Consider the following 15,870-nt stretch of genomic DNA (forward strand, 5'->3'; position numbering starts at 1 on the left):
ACATTGCAACTTCTTAAACCCCATGTAAGGTTGCAGCGTGTACTACAGTACCCACAATGCTCTGTACAAGATATCCGATTGAAGGTCAGGAGAAGAAATGGAGCACGGACCGCCGCAGCATATCTTTTCAGTGAGAGAGCGGCGGATTTGTCGTAGACGCACAGTGTCGCCATTCATCCCCCGAGCGAGAGGAACCAATTGTACTTCCCCACCCTCTTTTCCACACAAAGCGCTTTCACCGTCTGCTCCAAAAATGCTTTTCCAAATTCAATTAGAGTACTACAGTCTTACGACCTCACTTCTCCACCCAGCGCGGACACATTACACACCGAGAGGTTGTTGTCTGTAGCGATGGAGAAATGCCAAACATGGTCTTGCCGCCTACTACTGATGCCGCTACTGCTACACACACGGCAGTGTAACAGCTGTCCTCACCTGTTGGATCTGAACACCGTATCCTGTGAACTCGTCATCCCAGGTTGTGTTCCTGTACATGTCGTCCACTCTGTCAATCAACTCAATCTAGAAGAAACACAACAGACCGTAATTAGTACTGTAGAATGATACTGTTCACAATGACAATAAGGGCCATTTGCCAGATCATGCCCGTTCTTGGACAGTGGCTCTTTGAGGCACTACATATTTCCAATGGACCCCAAGGCCCTACTTCCAGGCCCTTCATGAAGGCCTAAAAGGATGGAGTAGGTATTGGCATTATGAGAGCAGATAGCTCCTCCCTTTGATAGGCTAGGTACAATTCTGACCACAATACTGCTCAGATCTACAGTGCATTCAGAATGTATTCATACCCCAAGACTTGTCCCACATTTTGTTGTGTTACAATCTGAATTTAGTTGATTTTTTTCCCTTGTTGCCCAGCTATACACAATACCCCATAGTGACAAAGTGAAAACATGTTTTTAGACATTTTTGCAAGTCCATGCAACTTATTATGTGACTTGTTAAGCACATTTTTACTTCGGAAAGGGGTTGAATACTTTTTGACTCAAGACATTTCAGCTTTTAATTTTTAATAAAAAAGAATAAAAATCATAATTCCCCTTTGACATTACGGGGTGTGTGTAGGTGAGTGACACCAAATCTCAGTTTAATCCATTTAAAATTCAGGCTGTAACAACAATGTGGAAAAAGTGAAGGGGTCTGAACAGGGTTGTGGGCGCTCATAACATTTTGTCAGGCAGTGATTGTCAAGCAAATAACTGCCGGTCTCGCGGTAATTTACCGTTAATTAACAAAGACAAGCCACTGATGCAGACCTTTGAAACATCGACATTTTAAAAAGTCTAATAAATCCATGCAATATAGCCTACACCATCACAATAAATCCATGCAATATAGCCTACACCATCACAATAAATCCATGCAATATAGCCTACACCATCACAATAAATCCATGCAATATAGCCTACACCATCACAATAAATCCATTACTTATATTAGACAGGCTGAAAGAAACATGATATGAAATGTTTATTTCAGAAAAACAGAATAGCATACTCTGAGTTGTCCATATGTTAGGCCCTGATCTGGCTATGCCATATGGCTGTGGGCTACACTAGTTTGATTTTAGCAGACAAGATTTGCTTAGAATTCCATGCCATTATTTTATAGTATGAAGAATACAATTGAACATAGCTGAATGAAATAGGATATTTTCTCCAAATGATTTGAGGGAGTGCGCACATGTGTTGATCGGTAAACAAAGAAACAGGTCTTCCTATACGCTTCATTTAGAGTTATTTATGCAACTTTAGTTGTGATAAACGTTGGGCTATATGTTTTGATTTTTAATACATGCTAAGGCTGCATGATGTGACTAATGACGATTTGAAAAATGTTGCATAAAATGCATCATCTCTGCTTTGTTTTTGTCGCAGGCGGCTCACGGTAGTCTCTCATTCACAAGCACTTGATGATGCCTCTTTGCGGCCAGTGAATGGAGGACGCTTTTCCCCGTGGTTCATTTTTCATGCCAGCCAGGTAGGCTATACTCATGTTATAAAGAGAAGCAATGGAAAGTTGCAAAATAAATATAGTAGGCCTCACCTATAGGTCACCCAACAGCCCGAGGCGTGAATACTGTCTGAATGCACTTTACCAAACAATATAGTGCTAATAGGGTTGCTAAATTCTGGTCATTTCCCCAGAAATCACAGTTTATTCCCTCATAATTCCCAGAATCTTCCAACCAGGATTTCTGGAAAACCAGGGAACTTAAGGTTGAAAAATTCCAGTAACTTTCCCTAAGTGCCATTAGGTTAAGGGTCCTCTCACCAGGTAGTTGAGTGTGATGCTCTCCTCTCCACGGCCCATGTGTTTGAAGAAGCGGTAGTCGGCCACCAGGGCTAGAGGACAGGTGTTCTTCTTGTGGTTGTGGGCTGCTCTCTTCGCTCTGTGGAGGGAATCTATGGAGAGAGAGACGAGAAAGAAAGAAAGAGAGAGAGAGAGAGAGAAAGAAGAGAGAAATAAAACTACTGTAGGATGTCACAGATGGGAGAATGAATGAGGCCACTTCCTCAGTTTCCAACTATTAGATGCCCTTGTTCTCACATTTGATTACGTATGAACTCATTAGAAGCAGTTGTTTTCCTATGACTACAGTGAAAATGAAGGATATAGGTCTAGCTGACAAAGCCTTTAATATAAAATACTTTCCAGTGCCTCCAGATTTCCAACTTTGTGTGAAGTAAAATGAATCAACATCACTTAGTCTATGTTGGAAACTGGCTGTGGCTTGCATGATCCATCATGACATTAATCTATAGGGCTGAGCGATATGGCCAAAATATGATACCATGGTATTTTTCATGGTATCATGGTCATTTATTACAATGGGTGTTTCTCCATTCTGATTTATACTGTTCAATTCAACCTAAAATAACTTCCTGCATTCATTTGAGATAATGTTCACATTATCCACGATATGGGCAACAACAAAAAACGAGGCCTTATTTTTTTACCAAATTGCAATTTAGATCAAAACACTTGGGTGAACTTTTGGAATCATGGAAATGGAATGTTTATTCTAATTCTATAGTTGGAATAGAAATAATAGTGGGCACTTTGAATAGTGTTGTTTGACATGACAACGAATGAGAATGCCATGGACAGTTATTGTGACGGGGTAGGAAGCAAAGTGATGTTCAATGTTTCCCTGTAATCTTTGGCTACATGAAATCTTTATTCATGTAGCCAACATATTCATGCTTCGCCTATTCCTCTTTGATTTAGAAGATGCTGTTGCACAAACAACATGCTGATTTAAGCATCCACCCGTACTGGTATCAGTATTAGCTAGCTACGTTTGCTCTGACTCAGTACTTTTAATTAGATAGTTAGCTAGCCACCTAACTTATGAGGATTCTGTGTTATGCACTATAGCCCGTTACCATATATGTGATTTAATATTATCTGCTGTTAGGCTTGTGTGGATGCATGTATGTGTTACGCAACATAGCTGACTTGAAACATTGTTTACAGTTTCAGGGCCATGGGCCTTTCTCATGATGGAAAAATATAGAATAATATGAAGACAGGAACTGTGCAATGAGTTGGGGGGGGGCACATTCAGAACGTAGTGTTGCGAGAACAAACGGTCTTTTGTTAGATAACAGGAGCCAGGTGCGAGATAACGGTATCGAGCGCATAGATATTCTTCACAGCAACAGTTACATCTATCAACTGAAGCGCTTAGGGGGCTGGGACCAGCCTCTGCGCCAACAATCAACGATAGGCTGGGTGAGTTTAAACCACGCCCAGTCTCTACTCTGACAGGCCTGCTCGGAAGCAGGAACTATTTCTGTCAGGGTAGATTTATAATATCTTTGTCAAGAACAAGTCAGTTCTGTTTGCCCTGCGAGGTGGGACAGAGAGCCCGTATATACGAAAATTGCATTTACCACTTATTGCTTAGCTAATAAAAAATACTTAGTATACAATCTGTGACTCATATTTATCCTGATACCAGATTCGAATTGACACAAATCGAACAAACTAGCGATTAGCAGTAGTGGCTAACAACGAATTAGTTTAACTTGGTAAGAAAATACAAACTAGCTGTTTGCAGATGTAAGAAACAAACTAATATTGTAATTATAGAACGCTTGTGGATTGATATTAAGATCAAAGTGGAAACAACATCGTTGTCATCAACATTGTTGCATGTGCTGCATTGACCATGCAGACTGAACGGAAGTGTCTCGTGGTGTTACATGTGCTGCATTGACCATGCAGACTGAACGGAAGTGTCTCGTGGTGTTACATGTGCTGCATTGACCATGCAGACTGAACGGAAGTGTCTCGTGGTGTTGCATGTGCTGCATTGACCATGCAGACTGAACGGAAGTGTCTCGTGGTGTTGCATGTGCTGCATTGACCATGCAGACTGAACGGAAGTGTCTCGTGGTGTTGCATGTGCTGCATTGACCATGCAGACTGAACGGAAGTGTCTCGTGGTGTTACATGTGCTGCATTGACCATGCAGACTGAACGGAAGTGTCTCGTGGTGTTGCATGTGCTGCATTGACCATGCAGACTGAACGGAAGTGTCTCGTGGTGTTGCATGTGCTGCATTGACCATGCAGACTGAACGGAAGTGTCTCGTGGTGTTGCATGTGCTGCATTGACCATGCAGACTGAACGGAAGTGTCTCGTGGTGTTGCATGTGCTGCATTGACCATGCAGACTGAACGGAAGTGTCTCGTGGTGTTGCATGTGCTGCATTGACCATGCAGACTGAACGGAAGTGTCTCGTGGTGTTGCATGTGCTGCATTGACCATGCAGACTGAACGGAAGTGTCTCGTGGTGTTGCATGTGCTGCATTGACCATGCAGACTGAACGGAAGTGTCTCGTGGTGTTGCATGTGCTGCATTGACCATGCAGACTGAACGGAAGTGTCTCGTGGTGTTGCATGTGCTGCATTGACCATGCAGACTGAACGGAAGTGTCTCGTGGTGTTGCATGTGCTGCATTGACCATGCAGACTGAACGGAAGTGTCTCGTGGTGTTGCATGTGCTGCATTGACCATGCAGACTGAACGGAAGTGTCTCGTGGTGTTGCATGTGCTGCATTGACCATGCAGACTGAACGGAAGTGTCTCGTGGTGTTGCATGTGCTGCATTGACCATGCAGACTGAACGGAAGTGTCTCGTGGTGTTGCATGTGCTGCATTGACCATGCAGACTGAACGGAAGTGTCTCGTGGTGTTACATGTGCTGCATTGACCATGCAGACTGAACGGAAGTGTCTCGTGGTGTTACATGTGCTGCATTGACCATGCAGACTGAACGGAAGTGTCTCGTGGTGTTACATGTGCTGCATTGACCATGCAGACTGAACGGAAGTGTCTCGTGGTGTTGCATGTGCTGCATTGACCATGCAGACTGAACGGAAGTGTCTCGTGGTGTTGCATGTGCTGCATTGACCATGCAGACTGAACGGAAGTGTCTCGTGGTGTTGCATGTGCTGCATTGACCATGCAGACTGAACGGAAGTGTCTCGTGGTGTTGCATGTGCTGCATTGACCATGCAGACTGAACGGAAGTGTCTCGTGGTGTTGCATGTGCTGCATTGACCATGCAGACTGAACGGAAGTGTCTCGTGGTGTTGCATGTGCTGCATTGACCATGCAGACTGAACGGAAGTGTCTCGTGGTGTTACATGTGCTGCATTGACCATGCAGACTGAACGGAAGTGTCTCGTGGTGTTACATGTGCTGCATTGACCATGCAGACTGAACGGAAGTGTCTCGTGGTGTTACATGTGCTGCATTGACCATGCAGACTGAACGGAAGTGTCTCGTGGTGTTACATGTGCTGCATTGACCATGCAGACTGAACGGAAGTGTCTCGTGGTGTTACATGTGCTGCATTGACCATGCAGACTGAACGGAAGTGTCTCGTGGTGTTACATGTGCTGCATTGACCATGCAGACTGAACGGAAGTGTCTCGTGGTGTTACATGTGCTGCATTGACCATGCAGACTGAAGGGAAGTGTCTCGTGGTGTTACATGTGCTGCATTGACCATGCAGACTGAACGGAAGTGTCTCGTGGTGTTACATGTGCTGCATTGACCATGCAGACTGAACGGAAGTGTCTCGTGGTGTTACATGTGCTGCATTGACCATGCAGACTGAACGGAAGTGTCTCGTGGTGTTACATGTGCTGCATTGACCATGCAGACTGAACGGAAGTGTCTCGTGGTGTTACATGTGCTGCATTGACCATGCAGACTGAACGGAAGTGTCTCGTGGTGTTACATGTGCTGCATTGACCATGCAGACTGAACGGAAGTGTCTCGTGGTGTTACATGTGCTGCATTGACCATGCAGACTGATCGGAAGTGTCTCGTGGTGTTACATGTGCTGCATTGACCATTCAGACTGAACGGAAGTGTCTCGTGGTGTTACATGTGCTGCATTGACCATGCAGACTGAACGGAAGTGTCTCGTGGTGTTACATGTGCTGCATTGACCATGCAGACTGAACGGAAGTGTCTCGTGGTCAAGCAACAACAAATGTGCTCCTGTGACAGGAGGTGGGACGAGGTCTGTGTGGAAAACGGCAAGGAGAGAGAGAGAGAGCGGAGATGGGTGACTCAAGTAGCGGAGTAAACTATAAAAATGGATGTTACACACGGCGTATCACATTTAACAAACCAAACATTAAAATACCATTATGGAAGGTAAAGTCAAATCCAAAACCAGTCTGTGCAAAAAATAGCGGTATTTTGCCCAGCCCTACATTACTCCCAAATCAAAATAGCAAAGCACTTCTTTTGGAATATCATTTTAATAAACCTCCATTTCAATTTGCCTTTAGTTCACCGATTATTCTAGATTAGATTTGGCCCAGCTTAGAAGCCACATAGTATGCATCAATTCAGACTAACAATGTTATTCCTCTTTCCCTTATGACTAAATTCATTTTGTACCACCCAGTCAGCCCCCCACACACACACACACCAAGTCATGTGCTCTCCTCCTCTCTACAATATTAATAATTTGGTGGTTATGTGTTTTTTTTGCATATCCCAACTTCCCTTGAGACACACTCGGAGAGTGGGGTCACGGCCAGGGTCAACCATCAGCGTGCGAATTCGAACAAGCAATCTATCAGCTACTGGCCCAACGCTCTAACCACGAGGCTACCTGCCGCCCATAAGATTCTACTGTAGCGAACCACAGTGTGTGGGTGTACTCACTAGGTCTTTTTCTCCCTTTAGCCACAGCACCGAGAGACCGGCGACACACTGTAGTCCAGCCCACCCGCATTACGTACAAGAGCTCTCATTAATTTGAATGCTTCTTCTGTGGAGATCATTCACCTCCATTCATTTTCCACACAGTGTTTTGAATAGAGGACATTGTCTTGAGGTCCTTAAGATTTTCCCCGGGTCATTGTCATTCTAATGAGCTTCACATTTTACAGGCAGCACACAAAGGAATCCGAGCTTTAAATAATACCCTGTTGCCAGTCCATGTATGGAACACAGGTTTTACACATGAAAGGCTTTTATTCATTGTGAGGCTGTGCTGGGACAAGATAAAATGGCTGCCCCCCTACCTACCACCTTGTTCTACTCTCCTCCTCCAGGATTCACCCTCCTCCCTACCTCCTCACACTATAATGTTGTATAAGGTAGCCTCATATGTTTCTGACTGCTTGTGTAAGTGTACACACTTAAACAAGCAACCCGTATATACGCATGGAACATAAACAAATGGGGCATATACTGTCAAACACACACATATGCGTGCACATACACACTCTCTCTCTCTCACCCTCCTGTGCCTCTCCACCTCTAGCGGCCTCTGGCAGTAAGTCCTGGGCCCCAGCGTGGATGTATCCACACACCTTGGGCGAGGCCATGCGGCTGAGGTTCCTGATGTCCTCTGACCGGTACACCAATAGACGACCATCGGGGGACGACTCGGTGAACCTCCACAGGGGCTGAGGAGAGGGAGGAGGTGGGAGGGGAACGGGGTAAATAGATGGAGAGGATAGGGATGGAGAGAAGGAGGAAGAGGAATGAGAGGGAGGAGAGAGGAAGAAGTTGGTGGAAGAAGTAGGATTGGTTCGATAAAGTCTTCTACCATCACTAGGGCAAAAGCTGGTTTAAATAGCTGGTAGTTTTTACTCTCACACACAGTTTTGGCATCACTTTACCAACTGTTTTTAGACACTTTTTCTGGCCTACTTTAAAGCAGTGCTCCTATTTCGGGAGGGCATTTACCTCTACATTGTACTCCGTCTCATCTGTCAGAATGTGGGCCGAGAACTCGTCCCCGTCTATGTGTGCCTGCACACGGGAGTGCTCCTCTCCTACAAACACACACACACACACACACACACACACACACACACACACAAACAAAAGACAAGAGTTTAAGGGATTCTACTCACACACACCCATATGGTTATTCCATATGAAACCAACCAAATACCCTAATGACTTACCTACAAGATGTCCGGTAAAGTAGTTCTGCAGCTGAACATCATAGCTGTGCTCCTTCCCTTGCTGATCTACAAACACAGCTTTGAAGTCCTCAGTGAACAAGTCTGTGTTAGTTGTCAAGTAAAGCTTGAAATGTCTGCGGAAGAGAAATGTCAGAGTTTGGTGTTAAGAAACATGAGGAATGTACATATGTTGGTTTACTGGGGGATGTACATATGTTGGTTTATTGGGGAACGCATGTCTTTTGGTTTATTGAAGATACACATTTTTACTTTCTCAATGGTCGGTCCGTTTCAATTGCACAAAAGCACTGAAAACAGAATGAAGATAAATGCACTTAGTCATTAGGCAATGGGAAAAGCTATTCCAGTAACAATTTAACACACATATGACCCAGCAGGGAGGACTCGCACCCTAAATGTCATACAATATTTCCTAACATCCCAACTTGTTTGCTTGCGCCCGAATGTTACGTGAGTAGGTGAGAGCGCCCCATTGAGTAGCATGGAATCTTTGCTGTTTTGTCCCTTACATTTGAGTCATTTAGCAGGAGCTCTTATCCAGAGCTTTCAATGTGGAAGTCCCATATGGGAGACCTTGTTCCACCTTACCTCTTGAGGGCGCTGAAGCTGATCAGGCGCTCCAGGTGGGACTGAGTGTGGGCGTCCCTCTTCCTGACCGAGTGATGCTGGAGGCCAGACACGGGTAGCACCTCAAAGTCAGACAGTAACGAACTCAGAGCCTCTGAGAGAAAAGACAGGGTCACAGGGGAGTGAGAGGGACAAACAGGCATAATTGGACTCCCTCGTGTAACACCAATATATAGAAACTGGCAACACAACATCAATGGAATGGCATCAGACACCTGGAAACCTTATGTTTGATGTATTTAATACCATTCCACCCATTCTGCTCCAGCCACTACCACGAGCCTGTCCTCCCCAATTAAGGTGCCACCAACCCTGGTCCTGGAGAGCTTTAAATGTGCAGGCTTTGGTTCTAACCCAGCACTAACACACCTGATTCGTGTATCCATCATAGTCTTCTTAATTCGACTATGAAAAGAACTAGACAGTAACCAGGTTTCCTTACAACTTCTTTTATGCAGGTTAAGTACATCAGATTTTTTTTTAAACGTAATGACAGGCCTGATGGAAACAGAACATTTGTTGGTAAACTTTCCAAATGTCGACAACAACAAAAAATTCCACTAGACAAGGTAGAATCTTTTTATGTCTGTAAAACTAAATTATGCGAGAAGTGGCGGAGGAAACTATTTTATGAGCAAACATTGATATAATGACCATCATATCGAAGTAAACTTGGATACACGCAATGACACACGTGGTCCTCCCACTACGACTCATGGGGAAAGCATGCAGTTCATTAGGCTACGGATTAAATCAATTATGATGAACGTCACGGGGTGGTGAAAGTGCAAGGTGATGAGCTTGATGCTGCCAAAAAAATATTGAGGGTCTTAAAAATAATATCGCTCTTTTGTCCATAATAATCTCACCATGTAGGCTATACCCGCACTGTATATGCAAGCTGTTGGCTAGAGAGCACATGCCAATACTGGAGTGGGCACATTCGCTATACAACACATTTTTTGTGACAAAACCATCAGTAGAGCTGAAAATGCAATGGAAACCCATTTAACTTCCATTTTTTATTCAGCTAGCAGGATTTTAAGTGAAAAAACCTGCTATGCCCTGCGACGAACCATCAAACAGGCAAAGCGTCAATAGAGGGCTAAGATTGAATCATACTACACCGGCTCCGACGCTCGTCTTATGTGGCAGGGCTTGCAAACTATTACAGACTACAAAGGGAAGCACAGCCGCGAGCTGCCCAGTGACACGAGCCTACCAGGCGAGTTAAGTCACTTCTATGCTCGCTTCGAGGCAAGCAACACTGAGGCATGCATGAGAGCATTAGCTGTTCCGGGCGACTGTGGGAACCCCCTCTCCATAGCCGACGTGAGTAAGACCTTTAAAAACAGGTCAAGATACACAAGGCTGCGGGGCCAGACGGATTACAAGGACGTGTGCTCCGGGCATGTGCTGAACAACTGGCAGGTGTCTTCACTGACATTTTCAACATGTCCCTGATTTAGTCTGTAATACCAACATGTTTCAAGCAGACCACCATAGTCCCTGTGCCGAAGAACACAAAGGCAACCTGCCCAAATGACTACAGATCCGTAGCACTCACGTCCATAGCCATGAAGTACTTTGAAAAGCTGGTAATGGCTCACATTAACACCGTTATCCCAGAAACCCTAGACCCACTACCAATATTGGCCTGACCAACCAGTGCTTCCGCACATTGGCTAACCTGGCTATCTGCATTGTGTCCCACCACACGCCAACCCCTCTTTTTACACTTCTGCTACTCTCTGTTCTAGAGGTCGACCGATTATGATTTTTCAACGCCGAAACCGATTATTGGAGGACCAAAAAAAGCCGCTACCGATTAATTGGACGATTTTTAAAATGTATTTGTAATAATGACAATTACAACAATACTGAATTAACACTTATTTTAACTTAATATAATAAATCAATAAAATCAATTTAGTCGCAAATAAATAATGAAACATGTTCAATTTGGTTTAAATAATACAAAAACACAGTGTTGGAGAACAAAGTAAAACTGCAATATGTGCCATGTAAGAAAGCTAACGTTTCAGTTCCTTGCTGAGAACATGAGAACATATGAAAGCTGGTGGTTCCTTTTAACATGAGTCTTCAATATTCCCAGGTAAGAAGTTTTAGGTTGTAGTTATTATAGGAATTATAGGACTATTTCCCTCTATACCATTTGTATTTCATTAACCTTTGACTATTGGATGTTCTTATAGGCACTGTAGTATTGCAAGTGTAACAGTGTAACCTCGCTCCTCCCTGGGCTTGAACCAGGAACACAACGACAACAGCCATCCTCGAAGCAGCGTTATCCATGCAGAGCAAGGGGAACAACCACTCAAGTCTCAGAGCAAGTGACGTTTGAAACGCTATTAGCTCGCACCCCGCTAACTAGCTAGCCATTTCACATTGGTTACACCAGCCTCATCTCGGGAGTTGATAGGCTTGAAGTCATAAACAGCGCAATGCTTGACGCACAATGAAGAGCTGCTGGCAAAACGCACGAAAGTGCTGTTTGAATGAATGCTTACGAGCCTGCTGCTGCCTACCACCGCTCAGTCAGATACTTGTATATTCAGTCAGATTATATGCAACGCAGGACACGCTAGATAATATCTAGTAATATCATCAACCATGTGTAGTTAACTAGTGATTATGATTGATTGTTTTTTATAAGATTAGTTTATTGCTAGCTAGCAATTTACCTTGGCTTACTGCATTCGCGTAACAGGCACTCTCCTTGTGGAGTGCAACGAGAGGCAGGTGGTTATAGCGTTGGACTAGTTAACTGTAAGGTTGCAAGATTGGAACCCCTGAGCTGACAAGGTGAAAATCTGTCGTTCTGCCCCTGAACGAGGCAGTTAACCCACCGTTCTTAGGCCGTCATTGAAAATAAGAACTGACTTGCCTAGTTAAATAAAGGTAAAATAAAAGGTGTACATTTTTTATATTTTTTATAATAATAATAATCTGCCAAATCGGTGTTCAAAAATACCGATTTACGATTGTTATGAAATCAGCCCTAATTAAATTGGCCATTCCGATTAATCGGCCGACCTCTACTCTGTTCATCATATATGCATAGTCACTACCTACTACCTCAATAAGCCTGACTAACAGGTATCTGTATATAGCCTTGCTACCCTTTTTTCAAATGTCTTTTTACTGTTGTTTTATTTCTTTACTTACCTACACACACACACACCTTTTTTTTCTCCGCACCATTGGTTAGAGCCTGTAAGTAAGCATTTCACTGTAAGGTCTACCTACACCTGTTGTATTTGGCACAAGTGACAAAATAAACTTGGATTTGATTTGCATACCGCCCAAACAGATCCACAGATGATGAAATCTCTATTGCACTCCACACTGCCCTTTCTCACCTGGACAAAGGGAACACTTATGTGAGAATGCTATTCATTTACTACAGCTCAGCGTTCAACACCATAGGACCCTCAAAGCTCATCAATAAGCTGAGGATCCTGGGACTAAACACCTCCCTCTGCAACTGGATACTGGACTTCCTGACAGGCCGCCCCCAGGTGGCAAGGGTAGGTAGCAACACATCTGCCACGCTGATCCTCAACACTGGAGCGCCCCAGGGGTGCATGCTCAGTCCCCTCCTGTACTCCCTGTTCACCCACGACTGCATGGCCAGGCACACACAACAGTTGTAGGCCTGATCACCAACAACGACAAGACAGCCTATAGGGATGAGGTCAGAGACCTGGCCGGGTGGTGCCAGAATAACAACCTATCCCTCAACGTAACCAAGACTAAGGAGATGATTGTGGACTACAGGAAAAGAAGGACCGAGCACGCCCCCATTCTTATCGACGGGGCTGTAGTGGAGCAGGTTGAGAGGTTCAAGTTCCTTGGGTGTCAACATCAACAACAAACTAGAATGGTCCAAACACAACAAGATAGTTGTGAAGAGGGCACGACAAAGCCTATTCCCCCTCAGGAAACTAAAAAGATTTGGCATGGGTCCTGAGATCCTCAAAAGGTTATACAGCTGCAACATCGAGAGCATCACTGCCTGGTACGGCAGAGGGTAGTGCGTACGGCCCAGTACATCACTGCCTGCCATCCAGGACCTCCACACCAGACGGTGTCAAAGGAAGGCCCTAAAAATTGTCAAAGACCCCAGCCACAGACTGTTCTCTCTACTATCGCATGGCAAGTGGTACCGGAGTGCCAAGTCTAGGACAAAAAGGCTTCTCAACAGTTTTTACCTCCAAGCCATAAGACCAAACGGCTACCCGGACTATTTGCATTGTGTGCCCCCCAACCCCTCTTTTTACACTGCTGCCACTCCTTGTTTATCATATATGCATAGTCACTTTGGGCCGACCAACCAGTGCTCCCGCACATTGGCTAACCAGGCTATCTGCATTGTGTCTCGCCACCCACCAACCCCTCATTAACGCTACTGCTACTCTGTTCATCATATATGCATCGTCACTTTAACCATATCTACATGTACATACAACCTCAATCAGCCTGACTAACCGGTGTCTGTATGTAGCCTCGCTACTGTATATAGCCTGTCTTTTTACTGTTGTTTTATTTCTTTACTTACCTATTGTTCACCTAATACCTTTTTTGCACTACTGGTTAGAGCCTGTAAGTAAGCATTTTTCAGCGCAATTGACAAACTTTTGATTTGATGGAAATATCTCCGGTGGAAAAAGGCACATATTGTTTTATGCGGATTTTAGAATATTCGCATGAAAATCTGTTGCCAATTGGATGGAAACCTAGCTTATCAGGGAGAATCTAAAATGCCCCAGAAAACATGTTCTCTCTGCCCCATTGCAAAATGTGTAGAATTGCAGGAAACTAGCTATGAAACTGTGAAATGTTCTCTCTGCGCCATGGTAAAATGTGTTGAATTGCAGAAAATGTGCTTTAAAAACAGAAACATTTTGTCTGCGGCCAAGAGGTCCTCTTTTTTGGGCCACTGGCCTACACACAAAACCCCATAATGTCAAAGTGGAATTATGTTTTTCGGAATTGTTACAAATTAACTAAATGAAAAGCTGAAATGTCTTGAGTCAATAAGTATTAAACACCTTTGTTATGGCAAACCTAAATAAGTTCAGGAATAATGGCTGTGATAAAACATAACTGAGGATGGATCAACAACATTGTAGTTACTCCACAATAGTAACCTAATTGACAGAGTGAAAAGAAGGAAGCCTGTACAGAAAAATATTACAAAACTTGTCCTGTTTGCAACAAGGCACTAAAGTAAGCACTGCAAAAAACGTGGCAATTCAATTAACTTTTTGTCCTGAATACAAAGTGTTATATTGGGGGCAAATCCAATACATTACTGAATACCACTCTCTGTATTTAAGCATAATGGGTATGCTTGTAATCGTTAAGGACTGGGGAGTTTTTCAGGTTAAATAAATCAAACGTAACGGAGCTATGAACAGGCAAAATCCTAGAGGAAAACCTGGTTCCGCCTTCTTTCTACCAGACACTGGGTGATTATTTCTTCCTTTCAGCAACCCAATAACCTAAAAGACAAGGCCAAATCTAGTTGCTTACCAAGAAGACTGTGAATGTTCAGAGTGGGGACAGAGGGCTGCCTCGCTTCTAGTCCTTAACGAAATATCTGCTAACCATGTGTATGTGACCAAATTGGATTTATTTCTTACTGCAGCCAAGAGTCGCGCGTGGCGCCAGGGTGTCGTGTATTGGAAAAGTGATTCTTGCTTATATTCTTTATGGTGCAACAAACTAACATACAACAAAAAACAGTACTAAAGGCCCGATTTGCATACATTTGACTGACACCTTACCAGCAGCAACATGTCTGCTAGCTAAGTTAGGCGCTAGCGAACGGTACTCACCTAACTCCGGGTCATTTTCCCGTGTTTCTTCCTCAATGGCCCTTGGTTTAATCGCACAATTGACCCAACAAGGAGCCCAAAAGGCAACAAGGACCAAATACTTCATCGTGCGGTTAAAATAGCTTACTCCACCACTGGTGTCATTATCGCAAGTTGTTGATGAATAATGTCAACACTGGACAGCTTGATCAAAATGATTCCTTGACCGCGACTTTATTCGCAAGACTTATAGAGCGCAAAGGTTAAAATGTCTAAAAATGCATTGTAGATTAGACTGAATTTCAATTTCAGTTAGCTACGCCATTCGCTTTGATTTCCAAATGCTACTTCCGATACCGGAAGTTCATTGTTTGGAAAAAGAAAAAAAGGAACATCCGCTCAATGACGGTGTTCAGAGATACTTTTGAGGAGATGGGAAACTCCAGTGGATTCGCATTAAGGCCCACTGTGTACGTTTCCCGTAAATTGGCAATGGGCCGGGCCGCGTGGTGCATTCTGGGTACACCCGGCAAGGTGACGTCTCCTTCAAGGAGTAATTGGGCGCTAGCACAAAACCCCAACATGAGCACGAATTACGTGAACAAGAAGCTTAACATTACAAATATTTTCCAGGATTTGAGATAATTAACTTGTCCTATGTAATATCTTATAGCTTTGAAATAGTGACATTATGTTCTTTCAAGGAAAATAGGCAGGTTTCTCGACTCATAGCCATACCCTGACTCAGTGGAGGCTGCTGAGTGGAGGACGCTCATAATAATGGCATCAAACACATGGAAACCTTATGTTTGATGTATTTGATACCATTCCACCTATTGCGCTCCAGCCACTACCACGAGCCCGTTCTCCTCCAATTAAAGTGCCACCAACCTCATT

General features: G+C 44.0%; 1 protein-coding gene across 1 annotated transcript in view; it reads right to left on the reverse strand.

Annotated features, from left to right (window-relative positions):
- Positions 1 to 15,377, reverse strand: part of adam17a (ADAM metallopeptidase domain 17a) — a 25,375-nt gene extending 9,998 nt beyond the window's left edge. The window contains exons 1-7 of the mRNA XM_029675071.2: positions 14,995 to 15,377; positions 9,092 to 9,224; positions 8,483 to 8,616; positions 8,259 to 8,347; positions 7,807 to 7,975; positions 2,296 to 2,426; positions 436 to 522 (exon numbers count right to left, since the gene is read on the reverse strand). Of these exons, the coding sequence (XP_029530931.1) occupies positions 436 to 522; positions 2,296 to 2,426; positions 7,807 to 7,975; positions 8,259 to 8,347; positions 8,483 to 8,616; positions 9,092 to 9,224; positions 14,995 to 15,100 (849 nt within the window). The 5' untranslated portion in view covers positions 15,101 to 15,377. The remainder of the gene's footprint in view (positions 1 to 435; positions 523 to 2,295; positions 2,427 to 7,806; positions 7,976 to 8,258; positions 8,348 to 8,482; positions 8,617 to 9,091; positions 9,225 to 14,994) is intronic.
- Positions 15,378 to 15,870: the final 493 nt, after the last annotated feature.

This window comes from Oncorhynchus nerka, linkage group LG12 (genome assembly GCF_034236695.1).
Source record: "Oncorhynchus nerka isolate Pitt River linkage group LG12, Oner_Uvic_2.0, whole genome shotgun sequence".
Classification (NCBI taxonomy): domain Eukaryota; kingdom Metazoa; phylum Chordata; class Actinopteri; order Salmoniformes; family Salmonidae; genus Oncorhynchus; species Oncorhynchus nerka.